Source organism: Asterias amurensis, chromosome 2 (assembly GCF_032118995.1).
Source record: "Asterias amurensis chromosome 2, ASM3211899v1".
Taxonomy (NCBI): domain Eukaryota; kingdom Metazoa; phylum Echinodermata; class Asteroidea; order Forcipulatida; family Asteriidae; genus Asterias; species Asterias amurensis.
This window is the reverse complement of record NC_092649.1, coordinates 23,381,606-23,401,828: the sequence shown is the minus strand read 5'-3', so window position 1 is coordinate 23,401,828 and position 20,223 is coordinate 23,381,606. Positions and strand designations below refer to the sequence as shown.

The 20,223-nt window shown below is 39.2% G+C and overlaps 2 protein-coding genes across 2 annotated transcripts in view; both read right to left on the bottom strand.

Moving 5' to 3' along the window:
- LOC139954239 (microphthalmia-associated transcription factor-like) overlaps positions 1-16,114 on the bottom strand; it is a 59,822-nt gene extending 43,708 nt beyond the window's left edge. Inside the window, exons 1-2 of the mRNA XM_071953957.1 lie at positions 15,446-16,114; positions 340-538 (exon numbers count right to left, since the gene is read on the bottom strand). Of these exons, the coding sequence (XP_071810058.1) occupies positions 340-538; positions 15,446-15,726 (480 nt within the window). The 5' untranslated portion in view covers positions 15,727-16,114. The remainder of the gene's footprint in view (positions 1-339; positions 539-15,445) is intronic.
- Positions 1-20,223, bottom strand: part of LOC139954245 (U6 snRNA-associated Sm-like protein LSm3) — a 514,674-nt gene that overhangs the window by 144,651 nt on the left and 349,800 nt on the right. The window lies entirely within an intron of this gene.

The window sequence follows — 20,223 nt, the reverse complement described above, 5'->3', positions numbered from 1 at the left end:
GGTTGTTGTTACATACTTGGTCACATTCAGGTTCCATCCATTCCATCGTCACATTGGGGGTAATGGACATTATGTAGTCACAATACATGTAACTCAAAAACCTCATTAGAACTACACTTAAAAAACAAACACTTCTAATAATTAATAAAAGGAACAGCAATGTGTTTGTCCAAGGGACAAACACTACACTCAGGTATTATATGTACAATGTATGTTGCAAACCCTAATGGTTTCCTACCCATAAATTGAGTTTTATCAGTTGCAAAACATCATCAAAGCTCCTAGCCAAAAGAGTTAAATCATTGTTTTTATACACATCTAAAAGTTGAGAACTTATACCTTTAGAACATTTGTAGGAACTTCTGGGATGGTAGAAAGCTTGGGAAGGTCTATAGCAGGTGAGGTCAGCATTGGAGATGAGCACGGCAGACTTTGTTCTCGTTTGTCCATGTCTTGGATCTGCTGACGCATAAGCTCCTGCTTAAAATTTGTCCTTGTAGACATGGCGCCAGGTGAAAACTCTTTCTGCAGTATGGAACTACAATGTGAAAAAATAATACTCGTTAATTAAAATTTCATTTAGTGATTGCAGCCTTAAAGTACTCCCGAAACATTGTTTAAGGTACAAGATCAACAGAAGGACACAAAAGATTATATTTAAAGGCTCGAATTTAGAAAAAAATCCACAAGACCACAAATCAACAAATGTGCTTCACTGTCTATCACCAAAAAAGGCAACCCCAGCCTCTTCCAATACAATATCCTTGGAACAACACTCGCATCAGTAGACCAGCATGATACCTGGGAGTCACAGTTCCATGTGATTTCCGCTGGAATGTCCATCATCAAAAAATAAATAAATCTGTCAGCTGCACTCTTGGTCTTCTTCACAGAACCCTCACTCACTGCACTTAAAACTGTGAAACAACAGCCTACAAAACCTTAGTTTGCCCACAATTGGAATACGCCTCAGAAGTCTGGAGTCCACACACAATACATGGTCAAAAATGACTTGAGCAAACAAAAAGGTCAGCAGCACGCTTCGTTTTCAAAGATTTCCATAAAACAACCTTACTATCAACCTGGGATGGGAAACACTGCATGTACATGTAAGACGCCTCTTTGCACCACCATCTATCAAGCCAGCTACATGATCACACTCTCAAGTATGCCATACCAGATGCCTCACACGACCAATACAAATTCTCATTCTACCTGAAGAACAGTTAAGATCTGGAACCATCTACCCTCTGGCCGAGTCCTACGACCTCTGGCTGGCTCTAAGATGCTGTAAACCCTGGCTCCTGCACAATGTTATTTAAAGTGCACAACCTTTTCTTTTTTCTTCTTTTTTTTCTCCGCACCTTGCACCGACGACCAATGACGTCACCAACGCACTATCCAAGTTTAGCTTATAATCTAAGGGGTCAATCAAAAGGCTTGTTGTTGTTCCACTTGTTAACTGGACCAGACAATGTTTTACAATGATCAATACAATGGACAACAATATCTGCACAAAACTGTATTGAACAAGCACTAAAAAATAGAAAATTTATCTCATTCTTGGCTATTTAAAGTTACTTTGTTTATCAGACTTTTTGGAGTGTGGAGGGTTAATCATTTTAAAACACCAGAAGATCACCGACCATACTGGCCCTTCTGTAGGATCCATAAGTCTGGATACAAATAATACTGAGGCCTGAAGGCCTTAGGCCTGTGATCCAATGTAAATTTTGAGCCTTGTCAGCAATAGGCCTGGATATTCCATTGCGCAGAGTGCACTGTGCCGCTATAACACTACAGGCGATTGCTCCATATAAACAGCAACACAAAGGTACTGAACTTCATGCTTGGAACGCCCCTTCTACCAGGCTGGGTTATTATGTAATCTTATATATTTTCACATTTTCAAATTACAATCAAGGATCATAGTTTAGTTTTCACCTCATAATTATCTATAATCTTGCAACTAACTCGTATTCCATCCAAAAGGCCTATCTATAGGCGTGTAATAATGCAACAAATTAAGGTTGATTTCAAGACACTGGGTCGTGTGAATAAAAAGTAGTATTTACTGACAAGTACTAGCAAAAAGTAAAAGGGCAATTCCATGGTCAGTCGCATTACACTTTTCTGTGTCATTTCTTGATCTTGGTGCTAGTATTTCTATGTGAGATACTATTTCCACTAAGTTTATAGACTGATTTGTACTTGACACCCAAGGCTTTGAAGTGATGATATCAGAAATGCTGTGGGATTTGTACTCTTGATGTTATAGCTTTGTAAAAAGATGTCAGTCGCATTACACAACGAGGACATGGTAAAAAATACACTTGTCTCAATTCAAAAGTTTCCTCAAACTAAAAAACTTGAGAAGGACGCTTGAACGCAATGCAATCTGTGTATTTTTCTGTGGCGTAACTGGGTAGCTAGTTCTTTATATTTCGCTCGTTAGGAAATGATGTTTTTGCCAATTAGCGCTGGTCGTTATACGCCCACATTGTGAGAAACAGCTCCCTCTGAAGTAATGTAGTTTTCAAGAAAGAAGTAATTTTCAATGAATTTGATTTCGAGACCTCAGGTTTAGAATTTGCGTCTCGAATTCAAGCATCTGAAAGCACACAACTTCGTGTGACAAGGCTTTTTTTTCTTTCATTATTATCTCGCAACTTCGATAACCGATGGAGCTCAAATTTTCACAGGCTTGTTATTTTATGCATATGTCGAGGTACAAAAAACTGTGAAAACTAGTTTTTGACAATTGCCAATGTTGTCCACTGCCTTTAAGTGAATACTTTGCAGTGAAAGAATTGTTTATTCATACAAAATTAAGAACATGCTTTTACTGAATGCTTGGAAGTTAATGCTTTTACTTTTTGCTAGTACATGTCAGTAATTACTACTTTTTATTCATATGACCCAATAAGCCTTAATAATTGAGGCATTCATTTCTGAGCAAAGTAATGCTTTGTGTCTTTGGAAAAAAGCTTGCTTTACTGATACAAAACGGTTTTACACAAATGGTTTTATTTCATTCTCGGCATAAATATAAACAAACTTGTTAAAAAGCAGTTTATGCGTATTGTTTCTGTTGTGAAAAACTGTGCATGTGTCTATTTAATATTTCAGTGATGTCTTTCCTTTAGACTTAAACATTTGTCCTATGAGGAACAGTCATAAACACTGTCATTTCTTCAGGTAAACATTTTACTTCTGTGTCCAAGGTAGCTCTGGAACTACCTTGAAAAATGACCAGTACCTACTTACTAGCATTTTGTAGGATTTTCTCCTTTTTATAATAAAACTAATAACAATACAAATTTGTACCGCGCTTGATACTACGTTTCTAAGCGCATGGTACTGGTGTCCTGGTGAAGACTATAGTAAACCAGGGCAACAGCACCAACCACAACTAGAAATTGAGAGTTTGTGTACAAACTCAGGGTGTTCGGGTGAATGGTCAAATGAGGTCACGTTGTGTACAACATTTGTAGAACATTACAAGAGGTTTCATGTAGTGAAAGAATCTTGTACGTAGCGTTTGTGGTTCTCAAGATATGAATTTTTCAATTATTTACCGTTTATTTAACGTAATGACGTCATCAATGACGTCATCATTCCAAAAAAGTTGCGGGTTCATCTACTCATGAAGGTTCATGTTTATGATAAGTTTCAAGTTCATAGTAGTTTAACATTTTGTTCAAAATCGCACAAAGAAAGATGAGGCGAAACCCAGCGTAGTGGAATTTGAATTACGCGCGCCTTCAACGGAGTCTGCATGTGTATACACAACCCGTAATGCCCACAGCCACGCAGTGCTGTTTTGTCGTAGAGCATGGATACAATGTAGGCCTACATGAACTACACGCACACACACCCACACACCCACAATACAATAGTAGCATTCACATACATGAATGGCGATACTATCTGGTTTCTACGCGTAATGAATGGAGGTCAACACAAACGCGCGCTTTTACGACCAGAAGGCAAAATTCAACTGGCATTATGTTTGTGCAAAAGTTTGAGCAGGATAACTGATCTTCAAACTGATATTCAAATTTTGCGAATATGATATATAGTTCTTGAGATATGAACTTTTGAAATTTTGAACTTCCGGTTTCAACCGGAAGTAAAAGTCACATGAGGTCACGTTGTGCACGACTTTTGTAGCTAATTACAAGACCTTTTATATGCACCAAATATCTTGTGTGTGGCATTTGTAGTTCTCAAGATATGAACTCTCCAATTTTTAGCGTTTTTTTGAACGTAATGACGTCATCAATGACGTCATCATTCCAAAAATGTTGCTGTTTCGTCTACTCATTAAGATCAATATATATGGTAAGTTTCAGGTTCATACAAGCTTTAGTTTTTGCGAAAATCGCGCGAGAACGTTCGAGGAGAAGAACACGCAGAAAAAAAAAAAAAAAAAAAAAAAAAAAAAAAAACAGAACAATAACAATAGTTGTTCGGCTGGTGGCCGAACACCTAAAGAACAATAAACATGCAAAAACAAAATAAGCAGAACAAAAGCAGAAATAAACATGAGAAATAAACACAATTAACAGATAACAACAAGCTGCAGAATGAGATAACTACAAAGATTTGAACAAGTGAGTTTTCATCAACGTTTTAAATGTCTGTAAGGAAGAAGCATTTTGAATTTTGGGAGGGAGAGTGTTCCATAATTTGGGAGATGCAACAGAGAAAGCTCTTTCACCCCAGCGTATTTTCACACAAGGACCAGGCATCAGTTGAAGGTGAGAGGATGTGGAAGATCGTAGCTAGGTTGAAGGAACTTTTTGTTGAATGAGTTCTGAGAGATTTGTAGGACACTGACCATTACAAGTTTTGAAAGTGAGCAGAAGAATTTTAACCTGAATGCGTTGAATGATAGGAAGCCAATGGAGATGTTTGAAAATAGGAGTGATGTGTTCATGACGCCGTGTACGTGTAACCATGCGTGCAGCAGTGTTTTGGATACGGTGTTTTGGAAGAGGCATGAGATAAGAGGAAGGCAGGTTAACAAAGAGACTGTGCAATAATCTAAATGGGAAGTGACAAAAGCATGAATGAGGCGCTCAGTTGAAGAATTGTTCAAAAATTTCTAAATCTTCCCAACTTTGTGAATGCCAAAAGAAGCAGCTCTACATACTTTTTGGATATGAGAATGCATGTCTTCGTCACAGCATTGTCTATAACGAAGTCAGGCAAGTTGGATGAGTTGCGGAACTGAGATTTTATATGCATTATTTATGTTTTATCGCCATTGAGTTTGAGGTAATAATTCAGAGCCCACTTTTTGACGTCAACAATGCACTACATGACATAATTCTATGTTACTATGAACATTTATAACATCACTCAGAGAACTAATATACAAAATGAACTCAAGAGGCCCTAAAACAGAGCCTTGAGGCACACCGCAAGAAAGAGGTAGAGGATTTAAAACAACGCCATTAATAAAAACTCTCTGTTCTCGATGTTCAAGAAACCATTTCAATGCAGTACCGCCGATTCCAAACCTGTGGCAAAAGCGCTCAACTAGAGTGATATGATTAATAGTATCAAACGCTGCCGAATAGTCTAGCATTACTAAAATAGCCTCCTGACCTCTGTCAACAGCCATTAGGAGATCATTATAGACTTTCAGCAGTGCAGTCTCTGTTGAGTGGAAACGCCTGTAAGCTGACTGTGCTCTCGGAAACAAGCAATTTTCCTCAAGATACAGTCAAAGCTGGTTTGAAACAATACGTTCCATAACTTTTGCAACGAACAACAGGTTTGCAATTGGACAATAAGTTTTTCAGTTCATTTCGATCCAGACTAGGTTTTTTTAGTATAGGTCTAACATGGGATATTTTAAAAGCCTTTGGAACAATACCAATAGTTAGTCATTGGTTCACAAGATTTGTGATATATGGAACAAGTTCATTGATGCATTCTTTGAGTAGAGTGGTGGGTATCGGGTCAAGCCTGCAGGACTTGGGAGAACTCTCTAGGATAGTTTTATGGACTTCATCTACTGATACCGGATCAAAGTCAATGAACGAAGAGTTGCATGATGACAGGTTATCCGTAGGAAGAGGAGATCCTCTTAATGAAGACACAATACCTTGAACTTTCTTTAGAAAGAATTGTCTTAAGTCATCAGCCAACTGTTGATCGGATTCACTGTCAGAGAGGGCTTGATGTGACATTGGTGCAGTGAGTTTATTTACGAACTGGAACAGCTGTTTTCTGTTACTTTGCTCTATCTTTGGGGTGAAGTAATGAGACTTGGATTTCATCAGGAGCTGGTTATAGGAGTTACATTGTTGCTCATAAAGTTGCCTGTCTATCTCAAGGTGAAACTTCATAAACTAACGTTCAGCACAATGTCGTTTACGTTTTGCCTCTCTCACATCGTCGTTGAACCAAGGAGCACAAGGTTGAGTGAAGACAGGTACACATTGCTCTGGTGCATGTTTGTTCATACAAAACATTGTCAAACCTCTCCGCTAGATGCAAGGGGTCCTCAGACGGAGAGTGGAGAAGGCCAGAGTTTAAGATGTCTCTCCTAAAGAGATCATGATTGATCTTAGAGATCTTGCGGTATTTGATGAGTTGTTTTGTAGCTTTCAGTCGCTTAAAGTTCAGTGATATCAGAACAGCTTTATGGTCAGAAGGAAGTCCTGACTTCAGATCAACGCATGATACTAGCTTGTTAGCCTTCTCAGTGATAACAAGATCCAGTATGTGTCCAGCTTGATGAGTAGATGAAGATACAATTTGGTGTAAAACAGCAGCATCCAGCATGTTGAGAAAGACCTTGGATTCTTCGTTGTTTGGATCATCAACATGAATGTTGAAATCTCCTACCAATAAAGCGGTTTTGCGGTCCCAGGCAGTGGTAGCTTCAGTGAGAGTAGAGAATTCTTTGATGAACGTGTCGAACCTCAGGTTGTTTCTGTTTGAAGGAGGAGGTCGGTAAATGGCACACAACTAGAATTGGTCCATTGGTGTTACACGCACGGAAAGGTACATTAGTTCGAAGGAAGTGAAGTTCAGAGGCTCCATTTTCTGAATGACAACACAAGATCAGTGTATGATGCAGATCCCACCACCCATGATTTACCACTGAGATGGATGACACAATAATTTGGGAGAGTAATGTTTATGTCGGCCAATAATGAAGTCACAGGTGAAAACTGTTTCATTATTCATTGAGCGAGCATTCTAGTGCCCAATGCATAAGTGTGAACCATTATACAATTGTTGCACGCTGTGACGGGGTCCATGGCGTTTTGTACACCCGAGGGGGAAAATAGCACCCGAGGCGAAGCCAATGGCGCCATTTCCCCTCGAGGGTGTACAAAACCCATGGACCACAGTCACAGCGTGCAACAATTGTTTTGTTATACCTTTGTAACATTATTGTTCCTCTTCTCGAAGTTCTGTTGTCATCTTCAAACATTATTACGACGGACTATTCATTGTTTAATAAGCAGACGAACGAGAAACAATTCACTCGAACCCGCGGTTGTTTCGTACACAGCGCGAAATTGACCAACGCTGGGAACGATCAAGGTGATGTACACCGGTGTACATCACTTTTCATGTTACCCAGCCCGTCGAGCCATGTATCATGCATTTTGTTGCGCGTCACATGATTGGTTCTTGACCAATCAAACGTCACAGTTTGTTACCGAGGTACAACAACAGCAGTTGATTGAGTTGAGGTATTGTCACAGGAATTGTTAGTCAAACTGCCTTGTGGAGCAGGTTCCTGCTGTGCATTTGGAAGAGATCTCAAGTTCTGGTGGTGAATCCCACGCATCTGGTTGTTCTTGGGCATGATGGGAAAACGATAAGAGGTCAACACCGGATTTGGCCGTTGCTTCCTTCTTCCAGCCCTCTCTCCTCGATGTGTTTTTTTTTTCTTTTTCTTTGACTTCCTGCTTTTGATATCCCAAGATCATGGATTAAGTTCAACACATCGATATTGGGATATAATGGGATGTTGTGAGATGAAGTTCAGAGTCAACAGGTGTGATGCATCATAAGTAATGTAGGCACTTGTTTGATTCGATCCAGTGTCAAAGCACGTAGGCTCCATAGTGCCCTCTATGTGATCCAAATTCTTGGGGAGGTTGTGCTTACTTGGCCTAGGATTGGGGCTAATATTACTGCATTCTAATAGTGGCGAATGAAATGATAACGTTGAGTTGGCATAGTAGGTTATTGTATATCCACAAAACTTTCTTAAAAAGTGCGTTGCAATCCTTGAAGTTCAAATAATGGGTTGATACAAATGTACATGTACATTGAGGCCAGTGTTGAGGCCAGTGTTGAGGCCAGTGTTGAGGCCAGTGTTGAGGCCAGTGTTGAGGCCAGTGTTGAGGCCAGTGTTGAGGCCAGTGTTGAGGCCAGTGTTGAGGCCATCTCCATACTGGCCCTTCTACAGCACAATGACAATGGCAACAAAGGTGAGAAGATTAAGAGCAACTATAAATATTAATAGTAAGAGAGAAGATTAAGTGACTTCATTGTCCTACTATCTGTACTCCTGACAACAATCAAAGTTTTGTAATTTTAGTCATTTCTATCTACAAGGTACAAAAATTTGTCATAATGTTGGGGCCATATAAAAAACAAATGCCTACCGAAAAAGTTTCATCAAACATTTTTTCAATTTACAATTCACGATGATCAAATCATGTGACAGAACATTCTGCTGAGCATTCTGGGGGAAAAAAATACAGAGGCTTAAAGAAGCCGTGGGACTTATTTATATCTTTTTCTACCCTGGAGAATTTTTTTTCATCCCTCATATCAATATTATATTAATATTAGAATTCAAACATCGGCTTGGTGATTCAATTATCACTGTTTATTTATACACTCTAATATCAATGTTACGGAAAAATAAAAAGATACAAAACTAAATAAAAATCACAAATGAAAGCCAATAACTATTTACACTTTTTGTTTCCCTTTTTATTTTTTTTCAATTTTTTTTTGTAATGTCATAAACAATATTTAGAATTAAAAAAAGACAACTGCTGACTAAAGAGTCGTACACAAAGTCTCACAGAACACTTGTAGTCACTGCAGATGTTGCTTCCATGTATGGCTTCACCGAGAACCAATACTTTCTTGTTTGCCTCGAAAACAGGGAAAAATGCTGTTGAAGTCATCGAAGATCGGTGTGTAGTGCGAACATTTCAATGTCCATCAAGTTTTAGGCCCAAAAAAAACAAAAACAGTTGATCGTCAGGATTACTACTTTTTTTTTCAAGATGGCCGCTTAGTATTTCAAATCAAACAGGCCACCAATTCTTCAGTTTGAATCAACCAAAAACTCATTTTATACCTTTATTAGTTGCATGAGGACCTGTGTTAACACTAACATTTAAACAGAGTCGGATATCACTAAAAAGATCATCATTAGAGATGCCACACCAGAAGATTACAAGTTTGTATATGTTGCCCGTGAAGAACGTAGGGGCGGAGGTGTTGGACTGTTGTGTAAAAGCAACTTCACAACTAAAATTGACGCACCTGGTCAATTCTCATCTTTTGAGTCCCTTCATGTGCAGGTTACAAGCAACTCTTGTTCGTTTAGGCTAGTTATCATTTATCGTTCTGGCAATGACAAGGAAGGTCGTCGGTTGCCGTTTAGTGCAGTGTCTTAGCCAGGAATTTGGAAAGTGGGAGTGCAAACTGAAAAAGTGGGAGTGCAACCTAAAATCACTAGAAAAATAGAAACGTGTGCGTAGCCCACAATACGAGCGCGCACCGCCAAGTCTGTCTCACCCCCCCCCCCCCCCTCTTAAGGGCCCTGGAAGCTCTGGCTACTGTATGTGCTCTCTGGTGGTTTGATGCATTTCTGGTACCTATTTCTGTGATAAGTAAAATATTTTGATTTAATTTGTGTATTGTTTTGAACTTGAAAATGAGAGCCTTTAAAGCACAGATATTGTAAAGGTGATCGACGTCTGCTATTTAACTCTATGAAATGTTTCTGGGTCAATATTAGGCCAGTTAAAAGCAGTGGACCATGGAGCTGTGTTTGGACCCATTTAGCATGAAATGATTCAAAAGAGATCAAATAATGCAGTACAAGTTTGCTGTCAACAACATATTTTTTGCCATGTGTTACTCTTGATACAAAGTTTTGCTTAAAGACTAAAAAAAAATGAAGAGGTATTGAAGAAGAAATTAAGAGTTATCATTTACTAATGTTAGTTTTGTTTCCATTCTTGTCCATTCGATTTCAGAACTATAGGCCTAAGGTCAAGAAGCTGATAATAGTTTTTGTATTTATTTTAAACAAATCAATTAGTTAATGTAAAATAACGATTCACACAAGTATTTGCAACCATCAATATGCCAAGAGTGATTTACATGTACCATAATTGTTTGCTTAATTTAAACTGACTGATCATGGTAATTAATATTTTCCTTAGTATGTGTTAAGGTTTCATAACGTTTAAGTCTTCCAGTCTGTGGAGAATAAAGAACAAACAGTTACGAAAGACAGTGCCATTTAAGTAGTTCCACTGGGCAAAAAAACGTACCATGCATTGAAAAATAAATTTAGGAGGTCTACAGCAAAACTGACTTGAGATTTGAAAAGAAATATGAACCAGTTATTGATCCTTTTGAGCGGAAAATAAACATTGTTTTGTCAACTGCATTAACACCCATGAGATGTAAACATTGAAATCCAAAAAAGTCTCGATGTTTCAAACAAACTCTACAACGAACAAACGATGTGCCCTTGAATTTCTAGAAGGAAAAAAGATCGTCATGTTTGCCGCCGTCGAGTTGGGAAAAACTGCGGAACCAATCTACAAAGCAACTGCAGAATGTTACTGCACAGTTACTGATTCTGACGTCATAGTAGAAAAATCCAGAGCGCGATGGTTTGTAGGATCGTGGAGATGAGATTGGTACCTAAAATAATTGAAACGAAAACGCGTGTGAATTTGCCTCTATCATACCACGCGTGCATGGAGTTCATGCTGCCTGCTGATGACGGTCGATGACGTGTAATTTGCACGTGCGTTGTGTAATGTGTGTTTTGTGCGTTGTGTTTTGTATAGTCGCAATGTGGTCAGGGTTTTCGAGGCAACTTCGAGTGATTGTTTTATGGTTGCGTCGTTGAAATTTTGATTCAAAAAGCAGGAAATCTGGTAAAGCCAAATCTAATCTTACTCACTGCTGTTTTTAAACTGTTCAACAACAAAAAAATAATAAAAGAAGTCCAGTAATTTTCACTAAAATCATTTAACAGCACGGCTTCACCCAAGCCGTGCATCAAATTTTTGCCCGTGTTTTCAGCCCAACTGACCGTGCTAACACGGCGTGCACGGCTCGCTAGCTAACACGTTGGTTTAGTGTATTTGTGGATGAGTGTGGCTCGCTGATGGACCATTATCTTCTTCATCCTTCCAAAATCCTAATAACTGGTGATTTCAATATATGGATGGATGAGCCAGCCGATGCGAATGCGCAGAGAACAACCACCTCTCCAGGTCAGTGGATGAATACGAATCTTCACTACAAACTCTCATCGATCATCTCGAACCTTTAAGACACAGACCTGTAATACCAAGCGGATTTCACCATGGTGCAACGATGAAATTCGTGCTGCTAAACAAGCTAAGCGAAGGTTGGAGAGAAAATAGAGAAGATCGGATGTGGATCGACAACTGTATCAGAAACAATGTCAAGTTGTAATCACTCTCATCAGGAAAGCTAAAAGGGAGTTTTACTCAGCAGCTGTCCAAGGCTGCTCAACTGACATGAAAGCCTTGTTCATCATCATTGGAAACTCCTTCATAGGGTTGGTGATCCCGAATTACCTAGCTCCACATTAGCACTAGATATAGCCGACCGGTTCTCTGAACATTTCTTGAGTAAAGTCACCAGACTACGCGATGACCTAGGACTTCATGTGACACAGAGTTCCAATAATAAAGAGGTACCAAGTTCACCAGAGGACCTGCATCTTTCTTCTTTGGAGCCGGCTTCACTAGATGAGGTAAAGAAAATCATCATACACTCACCTGCCAAGTCATGTAGGCAAGATCCATTGCCAACTTGGCTGATCAAGGAGCATTTAGACATCTTTGCGCCCTTTATCACAAGGCTAGTGAACAAGTCACTTGAGAGAGGTGTTTTTCCGGGCAATTTCAAGCATTCATTGATCAAACCACTGCTGAAAAAATAAGATCTCGACAAAGAAGTTCTTGGAAGTTACAGACCTGTGGCAAACCTGAAGTATCTTGGGAAGGTAGTTGAGCCAGTTGTGGCTTCACGTATTCTTGGATCCATTAATGCTAGACAGCTACAAGATCCCTGTCAGTCAGCATACAGTAAGGATAACAGTGTGGAATCGGTTAACTAAGCTTGGGCGATATCACGATATTATAAGTTATCACACAAGCGCGAGTGGAATACGGAAAAATATAGCGCTTCTGCGTCCCATATCCAACGAGGCCAAAGGCCGAGTTGGCTATGGGACGCAGACACGCTATATTTTCCGTATTTCCACGAGCGCGCGTGATAACGTATTTATCTTTAAGCAAACTTGGCGCGTGACATAGAACACACAAGACGCATGGTAGTGATATTAGCCGTGCAATATAGGTTTTTATCACCACTCCATTCTGCCAATCTGATTGGAGGATTAGCGCGTACTTGAAGATAATATCGAATATCGCAATATTAATTTGGAAACGATTTTGATATCGGATGGATTTGGTTTTAATCGAAATATCGATATATCACGATATATCGTGATATATTGCGATGTTCGCGATATATCGATATATTGACTAAATATCGCGAGGTACATGTATTTGCTAGCTGAGACATCTTGCACCCCATAGGTTTGGAGTAAAACCAGAAGAATAGGTCATTAGAACACAGCCCTCTCTTATGCTATGACTGTCTCTCTACAACTTTCACTTGGAGTTTTAAGACTAATGATGTCAAATTTCATCAATCGCGATTGTATCGAATATCGCCATATATTGTCACCGATATATCGTGAATAACATAAATCGATATCGCCCAAGCTTAGAATCGGTTGTGTTACGTGTTTGCAACGATGGGCTTCAAGCTATGGATTGGGGTATGCTGACGGGTCTTGTTCTTCTAGATCTAACCTCTGCATTTGATACTGTTGATCATAAGATGATGTTGCGGAGACTGATGGATCTTGGCTTTGGGGGACCTGTTATTGATTGGTGCAAATTGTATCTCCATGGCCGGACCCAATCAGTGCAAGTTGGAACTGTTTCATCGAAACCAGGATCTATGGACTTTTCTGTTCCACAAGGTTCCGTGCTAGGCCCTCAGTTTTTCTCATTATACATACTTCTGATCAAGGACATCATCTCTAGACATAACCTCATGTACCATGTTTATGCAGATGACATACAGCTGTATGCATCATGCTTGCCCGATCAAGATGACATCAACTCCATTGTTTCTAGGCTTGAGGCATGTGTAGCTGAGATCATGGTCTGTATGAATGAGAACTACCTGAAGCTGAATGAAAAAAAGACCGAATTCATCAGGTTTGGGTCTGTTTAACAGAGAAATAAAGTTACATGTACCATCCCTCATTTTAAAGTTGCAGATTCTCACATACGTACTGCTGACAAGGTACGTGATCTCGGCCTCGTGCTAGATGTCAGCATGACTATGGAGCCCCAAATCTTGAACTGCATTAGCACGTCAGTCTACCACCTACGAAACATTCGCAGAATCAGAGAATACCTAAACCCACAGGCAACTAAACAACTCATGCATGCCTTCGTCACATCCCGCTTGGACCTATATAATTCAACACTGTATGGGCTCCCTAAAAAACAGATTACAAGACTGCAAAAAGTACAAAACACAGCTGCTCGTCTCATTTCTGGTTTCCAGTCTTCATCTCACATCACACCGATCTGAAGCAACTACACTGGCTCCCGGTAAATCAACGACTCAACTACAAACTCTCCATGAATACATACAAAGCAATTAACAGTCAAGCTCCAATCTAATTGTCTGAGCTTCTACATAGAAGCACATACCTGGACGCTCTAGTCTTCGCTCTTCGGACACTAACAGAATCTCTGAGACCAGAGCGAGACGCTCGTGGGGTGAGCGCTCATTCTGTGTGGCTGCTCCACGAGTTTGGAACACTCTTCCAAGAGAAGTTGCTACTGCTACCTCCCTACTGCTTCAAGACCGGACTAAAGACATACCTATTCAAGCATTCTTACTAATTCAGTTTAAAGTTTTCTGTTAAATGTTACATTGACTTTCTTTTGTGTGCGCCTTGGGTGTATCTATTGAGACAGATATGTGCACGTTATAAACTTATAATTATTGCTATTATATAAGATTTGCTGGTAGGCATTCACTAATTTTGTTTTATGAAACAGACGGTTACAAGTTTTCAAGAGCATCACATTAGATTCGGAAAAAGCTGTTAGGCCAGTCCTTTTACAAAAATCGAAAAATAATAAATAGTTAAAAAAAGGATGCGGGCGGGGACTGTCAACTGTTTTGGGGCCTTAATAATATATGTTTGCATACTTCTTATAAACAAATGAATTATTAGGGCATCTATTGATATGGAATCATTATTCGTTTTCCAATTCAAAGAAAAAGCCAATTAAAGCAATCGCACAACATCGGTAAAAATTAGGCCTATTGTCCAAAGCGATAACTTTCCGTATGGCGCCACCACTTTTTAACTCATTTTTACAAAAAGGGATATCTCATTCATTGAGGTAAATTAGATACTATTCTACTTATATTATTTCATATCCTATAAAAAAGTGGTGGCGCCATACGGAAATGTTTCCGTCCAAAGGCCCACACTTCATGTATCACAACTAATAATAACAAGCTTGTGAAAATTTACGCTCAATCTGTCATCAGTCGGGAGAAAATAAGGGGAAACCCACCCTTTGGGTCCGCACGTTTCGCTGTGTCATGACATGTGTTTAAAATATATCTGTTATTCTCGATATTGAGAATTTATAATTGTTTTAATGTTTTCTGTAAAGCATTTCGTGGAATAATATTCCAAGGGCAGTGTTTCACAATTACCTTCTGTAAACTGTGTACGTTATTTGTAAATCTGTGAACTTTTTTTTTGTTCTGTTCAGAAAGTGTCCAATGGCTTTATACCTTGAATGAAAACAGGACAATTGAGGATACACACTGTTGCCCATGGCGTTTAGTTTTTTTTAAACATATTTATAAGATTTATAACAAGTCTGTAGTGTACTAAGTTATTACTCAGAATAGTTAGTAAATAGTAGGCCCCAGGCCAAGGTTTACTTTAATTTTAATACAACAAACATGACAAATACAAGTAGTAAGCAGATTATTCCTCCATACATGGGGGAACCAACTAAGAATAAGAGAAAAAATGCATAAATACCTTTCAACTGGTGTACTTCGCAACTCATAAAAGCTTGAGTTTGAAAATGCACCAGACTGACCGATATCTTCTTCAGCTAGGCTGAACCCAACCTCTGCTGATCCTGGCCCGGAAGTTATTGAAGAAACAGACCCTTCACAGTTGCCTTCCAAATATGTTTGTTGCAAGGTTGAGCACAAATTTTGTCTCAGTTCTCCGAAAAGATCGAAAGCCCCGTCATCATCGTCGAGTTGAAGATCATACTCGAGATCAACTCCAGACTCTGGCAGTGGCATTGCCATTTAAAAACGGACAATTAAGTTACAAACAACTTTTATTTTAAAATAAAACAAATTTATTGTTTAATTTTATAATTTTGTAACACCTCCAATTCCAAAGTCATCTGACATAAATATAAAAATGATTGCGCGTGTACAACAGTAACACTTTACCGTGAGTAGAATGTCTGGTGAATCACAAAATACACTCTGTCATGTCTGAGCGGAGGACTGTAAAGTATTTGCTAAAGAAATTGTGTCAAGTTTTAGTGATATTTCAGTTCAAAAACTGTAGGTTTTTTTTCATGAAAAATGTATCCTCTAAGCAGTGGCTCCACCATCTTGCAGGGCTTGTAAAACATCGACAACAGAGGGCGCTTTCCTGCATTTTGGTCTTCTTTGCCTAACGTAGACTTGTGGACAAGTCGTTGAATCGGCCCCACGCGGTGAGATAGTCAAGTTGTGGCGGTGCTCAAGAGAGATCACTGCTCTCCCGCGAACTGCTGGCTCCCCGATTTCTACTCCTCATGAGGACGCGAACTGCTGGCTCCCGATTTTTACTCCACATGAGGAGTAGAAATCGGGGAGCCAGCAGTTCGCGCGAAAGCAGTGATCTCGCGAGAGCACCGCCAAAACTCGACTATCGCGTGGGACCGATTTTTAAAACGACTTTTCCATAAGTCTAGGCCTAAAGTAGCTGTACTCTGTTGTGCAAATGGTACCGGTACGAAAGTGTAAGGCCACCAAAACAAGGGCCGGTGTCATGATAAAAACTGTCCGCTGGCAATAAGTGTCCGCTGAGCATGCGCAGTATACCCCGGACACTATTTGGCACGGACTACGTGACAAAAATAGTGTCCGCCCAACAAATAGTGTCCGGGCGCCATGCTGCGCCGTGCTGATTATTTATAATCAAATACAACCTAGAATGCGTGCAAGTAAATACAAGCCAAGTAAAAAAAAAAGACAAACAGAACACTTACTAGCAATCAAAAGTATGTCAAGATTAGTATTTTACCATGGTAAAACAGTGCAGGTTGTGCTAAATGTTACGAATTATTTATAATAAAATACAACCAAGAATGCTTTCAATCCAGCATACAAGTCAAGTTGCAAAATAGACGAACTTTGTCAAGACTCGTAATTTAGTAAAATACGAATGAAAGTGCTAAATGATCAATAATACGAATACTTATAATCAAATACAAAAAGCAGGAAAGCTGCGGACACTATTAATCAAGCGTCCGTAAACAATGTGACGTCGTAGACACTTGACCAATCAGAACGCAATATGCTAATGAGCGGACACTTATTGCCAGCGGACAGTTTTTGTCATGACACCGGTTAGGCTCCGACAAAAATAGCCATGTTGGACATGACTTGACCAAGGGACCCAGGGGTGGATTTCACAAAGAGATAGGACTAGTCTTATCTAGAGTTAGGACCAGTTACTCGTCCAAACTTATGACTGTCATGCAATTTGCATATCTCCTAGGACTAGTCCTAAGTTAGTACTTGTCCTAACTCTTTGTGAAATCCACCCCTACCTGGACACTAAAAAAAAATTGTCCTTTCACATGAGATTTGTTTATGTTTCCTATGGACTGCAGCTTTTAGAAACCTGCTATAATTAGCTGTTCCGATGCATTCGGAACAGCTATTGTTTTCGTCGAGTTTTTCAAAACGTTTTAGAAACGTTGTTCTTGGTTTCCGCCAAAACGCCATAGGTTTAACGCACGATTTTTGTTTATTCGTAATCTTAGAAACGGTAGAAATGACAGACTTAAGTCATATATGGAATCGAAGCTTAGTACGTGACTTAATTACTAAACTTCGTTTTGTTTAATTTCTTAATCAATTAGCTGAGTTATAATGACATGAATATTTAATTAGGCAATCTTGTTAACACCATATCTCCCAAAATAAACGTCCGATTTTCAAATTGTTTTCAGATTTTGATTCTCTGGGTATTGAAGTTGTGCCAAATGAAGTAATTTTTAATGTCACGTCATTTTGAAATTATTTGTCATAAATTAATACACTTATTATATAAGGAATAAAATCACTCTATTTGTGTTGACGGATCTATTGGGCCGCGGTTTACCGCGGGTGCTATTACCCAAGTGATCTGAGGTCTAATCCTTCCGGGAATTTCGACGAAATAAATATTATAGTGCACACATTTTACTTTTTTTACAAAAAGAAATATGTACCTACATTTAAACAATCAGTACAACATGTTCTTATTTTTCACATATTTGGCTCATGAGATGCTTCTTTCCTGGAAAATAAAACGATCTGATTTTGTCCTCGCGCAGCACGATCTTTAGTGGGTGTAGGCACTATGGAGGGAAGTTCTACGTACATGCACATGGTTCGTCGATTTACGTACAACCACCTTTTCGCTAATAAATAGCGCTGTTTTTGCATTTTTCGCTCTATGTATGTTGTCAATCAACACAAAGTGTCAGCCTTTTCTTTCTAAACCTTATCACTGAAGACAAACCTATGTGAAACATACAAACTTGTTTCTTTACTTATTTGCCTTCGATCAAAGGCATCATGTACGAGGAAAAGTTGATCGTGCATGGACGAATACACCTGCCTGAGATTTGGAAGTTTACACGGCATACACATTTTATAAATGACCATCGAAATGGTAGTAGGCCTACTATCAATGCATGTAAAGACTGTTAAGTGTCTTGTGGTGAATCATAAAGATGTAGTGTTAAGTGTATACTTGTAATTTTAACGCCTGGGATTTCGAATGATTTAGGGGTGAAGTAACCTTGTTCGCACCGGGGACCAGTTGCCTAAACTAATTCCAGTATTTCGCTTTACTTTCGGAAATTAGACCATGACAAACAAAAACTCTTTGACAGGAATACAAAATCAGAGATTTCATTATGCTGGTCGACGTTTCTCTGGTGCTCTGGTGGTTGAGTGGCTCAATGTTATAGAGCTGCTTATAATAAATAGGCAAAATATTTTGCTTTATAAAACTGAGCAGACTACCTGGATTCACAACTTGCAGTTTGTACATGAGGAATGGTGTTTGCTGGGTGTAGCTGCTTTTTGTGTTTAGTTTGGTCTGGTCCTTGGCCAATGGCTTTAAAAGGAAAGAATAGCAGCGCTTACGTAATCAGGGAATTGTGCTTACGCTAAGCGTATTTAACATCTGGGCACACAGGGAATGTGTTCTTGATGAGCGTGACAATTCGCAACAAAAAATCTGCTGCGATTACTATGGTGCTCAACTTCTGCGTAACATTCACTGCAAAAACAGTGACTTAAAAATTTGGTTTGCTTTCGCAGGATAACCGTGCTTTTCTTGTGCAAAAGTAGGCCAGAGCGACTAGTGTGGTTTAGTGTTTAAGTCGCGACTACAAATTAGTATTAGAGTCGCGACTACTGTTTTTCCCCACTCCGTTAAAATTGTGCCTACACATTGACTACAAAAAAAGTCCGATTACCTGTTTGGTGAAACAGTTGTCCTGCTTACTACTAATCGCAACATGTGTCGCTTACGGCACATTGCGGCACAAATCTTGAAAATCCGTAATTTATCTCAACAAGTGTCGTAGTTGGGTTTAAAGGTGCGACTAGTCGAGTAGTAAATTTCACTAGTCACCTAGGCCTATCATGATGGGAACTTGCATTTTAATGAAAAATCCTGTGGGAATGGGCCCAATGTCATGCTCTGCTCTGGAAGCAGAGAATCAGTGCTTAGCAGAAGCCGCAATTCTGCGCTTACGTCAAGCAAATTAGACTGCTTAGCAGGGATTTTTTTTCATTTGTGCTTCCAAGCTCGCACATTTTATTCTGCGCTTGCACAGTAAGTGGAATATTGTGAACGTAAGCGCAGAGTTTGGTGGCCGTTAAAAGTTCAGTGAAATCCACTCGTTCTAGATCAAACATCAAACCACCTACAAAATACAAGGATTTTATCCTTAATTGGTTTGTCACATGACAATGGACTCTGAAAGTACTGCATATGAACTCAAGAAACCAACAAATCAAACAATCCTGAGTCAAATATTAGGTTTTCTTTACATTTATTCATCTTGTTAATCAAACTTTTGAGATAACATTTCAACTGAACAATTAACTAGGAAAAGGAGACGGTGATATAGAAAGACCACTCATCTTACATACCGCCCTCTATTGACCAGTAATTTGTTTTTGTTTCAGCCTATTCTTCTAAACCATAACGAGTTAAATCATTTTCCAGCTTTGAAGCTCAGCTTAATTAACTTGTTTGTAGTTTAAGACTCCTTAGGGATAGGAGAAAAATTTGGAAAAACCGTGACCTTAATTTGACCTCTACTTCCAGGTTAACCGGAAGTGGGACCATATCTCAAGAGCTACTCAACCGATGTTCATTTTTTTTTTCAGTTACAAACTCCTAAGACATTAATATTGACTGTGAAAACCCGTGACCCCATGTTGACCTCTACTTCCGGGTGAACCGGAAGTGGGACCATATTTATAGAACTGCACAACCGATGTCAATCTTTTTTT